At 40.5% G+C, this 11,026-nt stretch overlaps 1 protein-coding gene across 1 annotated transcript; it reads left to right on the top strand.

Annotated features, from left to right (window-relative positions):
• Nucleotides 1-653: 653 nt before the first annotated feature.
• Nucleotides 654-9,409, top strand: LOC119906459 (cohesin subunit SA-2-like; the record flags this gene model as incomplete). The annotated part of the gene is given in 16 exon segments (XM_038723881.1): nt 654-746; nt 850-939; nt 1,069-1,272; nt 1,877-1,947; nt 2,080-2,167; nt 2,278-2,358; nt 3,309-3,401; nt 3,812-3,986; nt 4,114-4,253; nt 4,369-4,470; nt 4,579-4,727; nt 5,675-5,803; nt 6,040-6,266; nt 7,369-7,588; nt 9,086-9,193; nt 9,283-9,409. Coding segments are annotated over 16 exon segments (2,097 nt in total), but the record flags the coding sequence as incomplete, so codon positions are not given.
• Between the last annotated feature and the right edge of the window lie 1,617 nt (nt 9,410-11,026).

The raw sequence follows: 11,026 nt of genomic DNA, 5'->3' as shown, positions 1-11,026 counted from the left end.
GAGTGTATGAGTTTGTAATATATGAGTGACTATCTTGCATACTGATTTCTGTGACTGTGCTGCAATATTTTGTTTCTGTGTTGACACATTTTGGAAGTTTGTGAGGTCAGGTTTGAGATAACGGAGCCTGCAAAACACTTTTAGATATTCTGCTTGCCAGTCAAAGGTTGATGTGTAGCTATTTTCCATTTGGGCTATTGTATTTACAAAATCTGACATTAAAACTAAACGATAACATTAATGGGGATTCGTCTCAGTCTAATAAACTTTATGATGTAGATGGTACAGTGCTGAGGAGACACTTTCTTGGCCCTGAAATGTATATTTGAAAGCTGCACTACTGGGGCCTTCTTAAAGAATCAGATCTAAAAGAATAACGTTATAAGACCCACTTCTCAGTTTAATTTAGTAAATCTATCCATAAAACACAATAAAAGCCTGGCACTGGGAACGTGCACTTTGTGAACTGGATGTAAATCTCCACAAAATTTGCACATGGCAATAACTAAAAACATAGCTGAGGTTGAAACAATGCAGAAATAGCCTGGTCAAAGAGAGAACTTTAAAAACGTTTGAAATGATTATGCCTTTTGCATGTATGAATGCAAACTAGATGTGAGGACAAGCATCTAACCTGTTGCATCTTTGATCAGGTGATGACGGCTAAAGAGAAGAAGACACAGCTGGATGACAGAACCAGAATGACAGAGCTGTTTGCTGTGGCATTGCCCCCTCTACTGGCCAAGGTTTGTTACATTCATTATCTTCTTAACAAGTAATCATCTGAAGGACTGTTTGCTTCTGGTGTGTATTCATCAATCAGAAAATATAATTTTGTTTGTTTTACAGTATGCTGTGGATGCAGAGAAGGTGACGAACTTGTTGCAGCTGCCTCAGTTCTTTGACCTGGAAATTTATACCACAGGACGCCTGGAGAAGGTAAAACACTTGTCATACAACACCAGTCAAATGAGGAGTAATTGGATCAGTTAATATAAAACAGTTATTAATTGGTTCATGTTCCACATTGACAGTTATCACAACATGATGTCACTCTTTCTCATTAAGCACCTGGAATCCCTGCTGCGTCAGATCAGGGAAATTGTGGAGAAGCACACAGACACTGAAGTTTTGGAGGCTTGCTCCAAGACTTACCATGCCCTCTGCAATGAGGAGTTCACAATCTTTAACAGGGTGGACATTGCCCGCTCCCAGCTGCTGGATGAGCTGGTGGACAAGTTCAACAGGCTACTGGAGGATTTTCTACAAGAGGTAGGAGTGATGGGGTGCACACGTCACTGTATATTCAAACTTTGATTCATCTGCAAATAACACTTACAGCCTCAAACTGTGATAACTGTTCTAAAGTTGTTTTCTGAATAAATAGAACCTACCTTACCAGGGATCATATACTGTATGTGAAACAGTTTGAGAGCACCTTATCATTGGGGTTGAGTACCGAATTACGTTGGTACTACTACGCATACACATCAACACAATATTAAGTCAGGAGTGTGTGGGCGACCAGTGTGAACAAAAAATGCACAGGAGAATGAGAGAAAAATAAAAAAGGCAAAGCTGAGACAGAATAGCCGGGAGGAAAGTGCTGACTAAATGCTGTAAAATGACATATGAGTAAGGGGCAAGGTTGGTGTTTTTTAAAAAAAGAAAGTAGCAGGGCTGCCCTTTTATTATTTTCATTGCTAGAGTGGTTTGTTGCATACGATACAATTTATTAAATAATGTAAAAATGTTGAATTTGAGACGTTTAAAGTGAACGGTACCCAACCCTACACTAATAGTGTTCAGTCTTTACCAGTTGACTAAACATCTTGATCCATGAGATGTAACCCAGTTGCAAAATGTCTCTTGCCAGGGTGAAGAGGCTGATGAAGATGATGCTTATCAGGTTTTGTCAACTCTAAAAAGGATCACAGCATTTCACAAGTATGACATTTATTCTGTCTGGAGTACCTATTCTTTTATGCACCTCCGTCATATCTGTCCCACTTTTAAGTCTCCTACAGTTAGAAGAACAATTTTACCTGTCTGAAACTGACCATCTCAAATCTGTTTCAGTGCACATGACTTGTCGGGGTGGGACCTCTTTACCAGCAACTTCAAGCTACTCAACACAGGCATAGAGAATGGAGACATGCCTGAGCAGGTTATTAAATATACATGCACACCAAGTGAGGTTATGACTCAACAAATTGTCAATATTTGTGAATACTAATAAATATCAATCCCTCTGGGATTGTTTTTCCTTGTGAGCAGATAGTCATCCACTCTCTGCAGTGTACCCACTACGTGATCCTGTGGCACCTAGCCAAGTCATCGGAGGGCAGCTCCAGGAAGGTGAGGACATCCTTATTGTATTGAAGAGAATTGGATAGGTATGTGCGAGGACTGAACGATGAATAGTATGCAAATCGAAATTGCGATTTGAAAGAACGCGATTGGCTAATCGTGAATATGGCGATTAAAATGTAGGTTAACTATACAGCGCATCTGACCCTTTTTAAACAGTCATGCAGTTACAGATTCATCCTGTTGTCATCCTTGTGTGACAGATTTGCTCGCCAATCACAAGCGCCATGTGCCTACTGTTACGGTCCTACTCATCAATCAGAGCACAGGGTGTGCACATTTTACAACAACAAACAAAACTAGAGGAAGATGTGTTAATGGCGTCAGCCGAACCAACACAGGCTGAGGCTATGCCGCGGTTTTGTCTGGCTTCAGCTCACACTGTGTTTCAGCAGCGGAGCGCTTAGCTGCCCTACATTATTGTTGACATGTTGTTAATTTGTCATTTTGTGTGCTTCAACTACAGATAACTGCTCTCTGTGAGTCCGTTACATAGCCACATGGAGCATTTCAGAATAAGAGTTTTGCCATTCTGATTTTGCGGACTTGTTCAGATTTTGCTTAATTGTTCAGTTGTCCTTGATTTTTGTGCTTCTACTATGATTAAGTAGCTACGTAGTTAAATTGTTTCTTTTTTTGTCTGTTTTAAATGTATTTATTGTTGATGTACGATCGGGAATCTGTAAAGGGTGAAAATTGACCAGATTCTCTCTGCCGTTCTGTGTCCGACATCCTGGCTGGTTCATCTGCTCTGTGCTGCTTGACATGGCTTCAGTCAAAAATAGACTGGCAGTGAATATTGAACTTTAGCAAAACTTCAATAAAAAAATTGCAAATTGAATCATAATTGCAATATCTGGCAGAAAAATTGTTAAGCCCTATTATGTGTGATATTAAAAGAATTGTCTGAATTCTTTATTTTTTTATTTTTTTATCAGGATGACCTGGTGACCCTGAGGAAGCAAATGCGGGCATTCTGTATGATGTGTCAGCGCTACCTCACCAACGTCAACACAGCCGTCAAAGAACAGGTGACAGACACGAGAACAAGTTGTGAAGTAAAATTTGCTTAAAAGCGAAGCAAGACATGGACAAAGTATAAAATGAGGATCATCAACAATTAGGCAAAGTGATAAAAATCTTACTCTTTAGAGGTGGTTTGGCTGCCATTCGTTGCAGCTGTAGTTGGCTCACAAATTGCTTGTAGAAAGGGTGGTATTACATAAACAAGTAACTTTGCTGCTTACCCCTCTATTTTGCGCCTTCATATGTGATGAATAGGTCTTATTATTGCCAAAGCCATCTGGGCCTCACAGCTGATGTAACAATGTCACATATCCATAAGGTGTTTAACATTTTGTATTGCACTTATGCACACACTTTTTAACTTTTTGTCCTCTTCTTTCCCTCTCTCTCTCTCTCTCTGTCTTTCCTCTTACAGGCATTCACCATCCTGTGTGATCTCCTGCTCATCTTCAGCCACCAGATGGTGTCCGGAGGCAGGGAACACCTGGAGCCTCTGGTCTATTCCCCAGAGGACTCGCTGCAGTCTGAACTGCTCTCCTTCATCCTGAACCATGTCTTCATAGACCAGGACGATGACTCAAATAGCACAGGTACAAATGCAAACGTGCAGTTCTATTAACTTTCCAGCTCTGCTCCAATAGGCAAGGAGAGCAATTAAAATGATTTTCAAATCGGCCAGTGTGCAGCTTCTAGAACTGCTCTTTTGTTTCATTTCAGATGGGCAACAGGACGACGAGGCGGTAAAGATTGAAGCTCTGCACAAGAGGAGAAACCTCCTGGCTGCCTACTGTAAACTGATCATCTACTGTGTGGTAGAAATGAAGACTGGTGCTGACATCTTCAAACAGTACATGAGGGTAACTTTTATCATTTAAATTTAATCGACCTTTTTACCATTTATACATGTAAATCAGCTTGTGTGTAGAGACGACTATTTTTCGTGGTCCGGTAATGTTCTTTTTCTTCTTTCAGTATTATAATGATTATGGTGACATCATCAAGGAGACTATGAGTAAGACTCGGCAAATCGACAAGATCCAATGTGCCAAGACGCTCATCCTCAGTCTGCAGCAGGTCAGTGTACACACTCTTGCACACTCATTCTGTCACTAAGTAAAACTGACCTATTTGTCCCATTTTTAAGAGTGTGTTGATAACGTTTCACATATCTCTTCCTGCTAGTTGTTCAATGAAATGCTGTCTGAACTGGGTCATGGGTTTGATCGCTCGTCCTCTGCATTCTGTGGAATCAAAGAGTTGGCCCGTCGTTTTTCTCTAACCTTTGGTCTCGATCAAGTCAAAACCCGAGATGCCATCGCTATGCTGCACAAGTAAGCCTTCATACTGCTCTTGTTACATTGCATTGCTCTGTTTTTGGCCTTGCGTCTGGAAACTGTCATGTTAGACAAATGACTCCTTAAAAGCTGTGTTTCCTCTTCCCATGTTGTTTTTTTTTCCCTCTGGATTTTGCATTGTAAGTATTCACATGAAAAAACAGGAGTCTCTTCACACACAGAGCAGGAACAGTGCTATAAAAACAAAAATAGTCTGCTACATATACTCTATGTAAGAAACCCACACATGAATCCAAAGAGCTGCACAGGTTGTTCTTTATGGTGCTCTTATGTAGCAAAATGTGTAACGAGGAATTTGCTGGATCGTCATGTATTCCCCACCACTTGTGTAAACTGGTGCAAGGGCAAACTATCTTGACCATTTTATAAAATGACACGTTGTTTCTTTTTAATTAAAGTATAAAAGCAGAAAATCCTCCACATTTGTGTATACCACAATCCCTTCACATTGGCTTTGTTTCATGTGGGTTATTGTATTATAGTCTGTCAGCTTCCAGGAAAGCCCATGTATGCACATTTGCTGTGTTAGCTTGGATTTCCCCTACACTTGTGCAACATAGGGGTCTCTATGTAATGCGATATGCTGGGTGTGCAACTGGTGGTTAAGTAATGAAAGGCAGGCTAAAAGTTCTGCTTAGTTTCCATCTAGTGTTTAAAACTAAAGTGATGTAGAACAGTGTTACATTGAAGCATAATGTGACATGACTACTGGGTGCAGTCAAGGGAACAGAGTGAGTTTGATTAAAAAGAGTTAAAGATGTACCACATGACCGATGTCCCTGGTTGGAATAAATAAATGCATCTCTTATTATCAAAGGAAGTTTTCATTAGATTATCGTGAGTTTCACTAAACAGTTTGTGAACATGCATAAAACTAAAAGCAGTTGATCCAATAGGGTGTTCTTCCTTTGTGCATCTCTCAGGGATGGTATCGAGTTTGCATTTAAGGATCCCAGTCCCCAGGGAGAAGGAGGCCCTCCCCTAAACCTGGCTTTCTTGGACATCCTCAGCGAGTTCTCCTCCAAGCTTATGAGACAAGACAAGAGGACTGTGTAAGTGTTTTCTACTAAGCTGATGGATAGGAGGCTTCTGTGTCTCAGTGTAACAGGTGTTTGTGACAACTGGTGCAACTGGTGTTTCTGATGCATGAGTGGTTGATGTGAGACATTTTTTTTAGTTTACTTTTTTTTTTAACCCTCCAGTTGGGATGTGCACATGGTTGTGTGTGAAGTTTGTCCTCTGAATGCATGGATGGAATTACTTATGTCTGTGACCTGCTTCTCTCCAGCCACATGTACCTGGAGCGCTTCATGACGTTCCAAATGGCACTTCAGCGAGAGGACTGCTGGCTCCCCCTCATCTCCTACAGGAATTCTCTGCAGGCTGGTGGTGATGATGATACCATGTCGGTGATGAGTGGCTACTCCAGCAGAGGCTCCTCCATCCGCTCCAAGAAGATCAAACCTCCTGCTGCTACAGCTGGAACTTCAGCACCCAAGAGGAAGCTGCCAGAAGGTATCGCACACTCAGGAGTCAACAGAATCATTAATTATGGGGTTAAAAGCTTCCTAGCTTTTTTTTTTTTTTTAAATTTATTTATTTTTCCTTCTTCAGAGAAAGTTGGCACTGTCAACTTCAGTTATGTGCAGTTCAGTTATTGCAGGCAGGGGCATAGGTGTTTGTTTGTTTGTTTGTTTTTTTTGTTGTTGTTAAGATTAAAAATCTGCAGTTTCTGTTGTGGACTATGAACATCTATCAGTTCAAACTCCTCATCACCAACAAACACACAAGCACACTGAGATTAGGTCTCCATGAGAACCACATGCATTTTAGTCCAGCCCAGTAATGATTGTACAGAAGCAGAGTTGGAGCCCAGATTAACCCAAATTTGTTCCCACCATCATGGCTCCCGAGATGATTGGTGAGGAGATTAAACAGCAGATGGTAGGAGAGAGTCCAGAGTCAATCTGCTCCTTACCAATCACAAAGGGTGTCTCAAATCACTGATTTTTATGTGTATGACACAGTGTATGGCAGGTTTAACAAACTCTGAGCCTAACCCTGAGCTCTGAGTTGAAATGTTTCAGTGCAACCTGACAGCTGCCTTAATGTCTCACATTCTGAAACGGGGCCCTGCTCATGACCAAGGAAGTCCTTTAGAATTCAAAATGATACAATTTCTATAGAATTCCATTTACAAGGTAGAAAAGTGCTCAGTGGGGTAATTCAGGAGTTGGCGTACCTAAGGCTGACATTTGTAGTACTGCCAAAATCATTTCCACCCTGTACGGTATTCTGTATCCTCTTAGCTTTAAAATTTGTTATATTCTATTTAATCAAATACCCATTTTAAATAGTAAAAAAAAACGGATATCAATATGTGGCGGTCAGCGTTGATTATGTGGCAGACCGCCACAAATAAATCAATGTGTGGGAAACACTGCTATCTTAAATTTGCTCACAGTTTGGAAACTCAGCTTTGTTCATAGTTAAGGAACTTGGGAGGAAATTTGCTACCTTGGGTGAAATGTTGGTCCATTAAAACAAGTATAATATAAAAACAAGCATGTGCACTTGTGTCCTGAGTTTGTCTAACATGTTGGCCCTTCCCTTTCAGAGGAGAGCAGCAGCAGCGAGGTGTGGCAGCAGAGCATGCAAACCCCAGTCATGTTGCCGTCCCCCCACCTCACCTCCACTGCCATGCGAGACCCTAAGAGGGGCCGTGATGACAGCTTCATGGGGGTCTACGCCCTCCCTCACGACCAGCAGCAGCCCCACCAACACCCACAGCACCATCAACAGACGCCTCAGCACCACCAGACACCCATGGATTACAAGTATGCATGCCTTACTGTTGCATTCCAAGATATAACGATGTAGTCGTTTAAATGAAAATGTCACTGTAGAAGATTTAAGTCCTCCTTAGGCATAACATGCAAAACCTGTTTTGTTTTTTGCACAGAGATTCATTAGAAAACATTAAAAAAACAAAACTTCTTCAAACGTTGCTTCGGATTATAACAGATCAGTGTGAATTTATTAGTGTTCACTCTAGCTTTTTATTTTTATATAGTTAAGAGTTATAGGCAGCTGTGGGGAAAAAATGCTGTATAGTAAGAATGCTTTGAAAAATAGACAAGTTAATAGATTATATTTTTAGCCAATCTCAGCTAAAAAGGCGACGCTGCTGATTAACAGTTTACTGTCAAAAGTCATACACCGTGGCAAAACTGAGCACAGCAACAAGACACAAGGTCATTATATTGCATTAGCAGACAGGGGTTTCCAGATGTAGTGTCAAAGCTCTTTTTGAAGAAGCCCAAAGAAAGTGGCAACGTTGAGGACCATAGTAGTCAGCCAAGGAAACTTCCAGCAGCAGATGAACATCTTGCTTACTTTCCTTTCCTAAGATGTCCAGCAGTGCCATCACTAGAAAACAGTGGGACCCTGGTCCCTTGACCTCAGGCTCCGCAGAAGGACTGTGGGTAGTTCTCAAGATGTTTATGCCACCATACCACCTGCTGAGTTCCTACAAAAACTTTGTGCAAGCGTACATAGAAGAAGTGATTCTGTTTTGAAGGCAGAGTGGTCACACCAAATACTGATTTGATTTAGATATTTCTTCTGTTCACTCACTTGACATATTCTTAATTGATAAATACAATCTATTCACAAGTCTATTTTTGAAAACATTCTTACTTTTCCACAGCTGCCTAAAACTCTGTCACAGTACTGTATGTGTGTATATATAAACATGTTCCCTTAGGCAGGCATAATTCAGATGGATATTTCAGCCCTATGGTGCACACCATCAAACTTTTCATTGAAGTTTGTGCCATGGCATATTTTTACACACTTAAATTTCACAGTCCATGATATTTTCTCCTCCTCATTCGCTGTGTTGCTTCAGCATTTCAAAAACTTTTAATTATCTGTTATTTCCTTGCATGCTAATGCCTGCTACCGCAAGATTTTATAAATATATTTTGGCCCAAATCCAGGCCCATCATTCAGTTCAGTGGATCACTTATTCTCTGAGAATGGGATCAGAGTACAGGAATATGAGCCAGAACACATTAGGACATGCTTCAATGTAATTTCCCATTCACATGCTATTAATTTTAGGGCAAATGGTAGCAAAATGCTTGTACTTAAGACCTGCCAAGTGTTAGCCCCTACTGGGACAGTGACTGACTAGTTTATTTATCCAAACTGACTTCTAATAGGTGCCAGGCCAGTGGGCCATCTATATAGTTGTGTCTGACATCCTTGTGGTACCTCCAGTGAAACACGTGAATTAAAGACATAGCTAATTAATACTCTTGTGCATTTAGTTCCCAGGTGACGTGGATGCTGGCTCAGAGACAGCAAGAAGAGGCACGCCAGCAGCAGGAAAGAGCAATGAACTATGCCAAGCTCAGGACCAATCTGCAGCATGCTATGTAAGACACGCACCCCTGCATGTAGAAGTGCCTGTGAAAATCTCATCAAAAGGGTGTTTCCTTAATTATATAATGGTTTGTTTTTGTAGTCGTCGCGGCACTGGGCTTATGGAGGAAGACGAAGAGCCGATCGTGGAGGATGTGATGATGTCGTCTGAGGGTCGTATGGATGACCTCAATGAAGGCATGGACTTTGACACCATGGACATTGATTTGGTAAGATACACATTTAACTGGATTAAGTAGTTGTGAATTTGTACTTCATCCAAAATACAGTATTCTTTAAAGCATGCTTTGATCTTTAAAATGGATCTTTCATATCGTGCACAAACCAAATATATTGATGTTCTCCTAGTGTTTGCTTTTTGTTTTCCCCTTCCAAACTTGTCACTTGCATCCTTACCATCTTCAGTGACTTTAGGTCTTTCATGCCTGCATGGCTCATTGAAAGACTGTCTCAGAGGATCAAATTACATAGCTAACAGGCATTTTTACATCTCATTTAGACACATTGTAACATTAGTTGCTGTTTTTTTTTCTACTAATGTAACATCTGGACTAGACAGTAAGGCCAAGACCAGATGTTACATCTGCAGACTCATCAGGGTTTCATTTATTTTACACTCGCAATATTGAATGCAAAAGTCATGTAGCAAGAAACAGTTGCCTGAAATCTGATTTTAATTCAGAGAGAAAAATGGAAAAACCTCAAACTCTTGATACGTCCAAAGCAAATCTCAGGCCACCGACTAGGATTCTGCCTTCATCTGAGGCAATCGGGAGCACCGTCTTAAGTTTGTGTGGAGCCACACATAAAGCCCTGACTGCCTTTAAAAATCAGCGTGGTGGAGATCCAGCTGTGATGTTGTTTGTGTTTTTTTTTTTTATTAAAAAAAGCTGTCTCACTGGTGAGTTTAAAGACCACCAATCAAGACATTTTTTATCAGTGTCACTGAAGAAAGATCAGCCCTGGTCAATCTGACCTTCCCTAGCAAAATACTGCAGTTTGTTTTCTTTATGGCCCAATTGTTTCCAGATTTGCCAGCCTCTTTCACATATTTTCCATTCACTTTGATTTGTATTAGTCATGAAAAAGCTAACTTTGTTAGTTAAGCTTGCAGACCATAATTTATCCTGATTTACTTACATTTTGGTTTCTGGTTTCACATGAATTCTCTCCCTGCATACTGAATAACGGGTCAGTTTAGAAAGGCGGACACTGTTGTGCATGCTAAGTGTAACTTTAAAACGAGCAAAGAAGACATATCATCCAAAAGAAGTCTTTGCTGTGGGGGAGGATATATCTTTTCTTTTCTTTTTTTTTTTAAACTGTGCCTTCCAACTGTTGGTACAACACAAGGCAACATGACTAATTTATTTGACCATTTACACCAACGCCACAGAATCACGTATGAGGAGTGTAAAGCCAGAACAAAATTTTATCCAAAACAAATGTCTATTTTGGATGCTTACGCTTCATGCTGCACTCTGAGAGGTTCCAAATGTCATGTTGAATCAACCAGAAAATTGAACAAATGCCCTAGTTTTTCTAAATCCACTCCAGTCATTGCATATGTGATAAATTCTTTCCAAATTGAGCTGCAGGAGTTTTATCTTAAAAATATCTTCTGAAATTGTGCATATTTATCTAGGTAATACATATTGACAAAATCCATAATAACACAATGTTGTTGGCTTTTCTCCAGGCTTTTTGGGTGTGGAATGGGTTTTTTAAATATTAGTTGGTTTGGCCTACAAATCAGCTGTTAGAGTAGGACAAGTTGTTGCAGTATCTGCTCTAAACGCGCTGTCTTTCTCTTCCAGCCTCCCTCT

Source organism: Micropterus salmoides, unplaced genomic scaffold (assembly GCF_014851395.1).
Source record: "Micropterus salmoides isolate LMB-PRFRI ecotype aquatic unplaced genomic scaffold, ASM1485139v1 Ms_hic_scaffold_1614, whole genome shotgun sequence".
NCBI classification, from domain to species: Eukaryota; Metazoa; Chordata; class Actinopteri; order Centrarchiformes; family Centrarchidae; genus Micropterus; species Micropterus salmoides.
The sequence above is the reverse complement of the archived record's forward strand: the minus strand, read 5'-3'. Positions and strand labels throughout refer to the sequence as shown.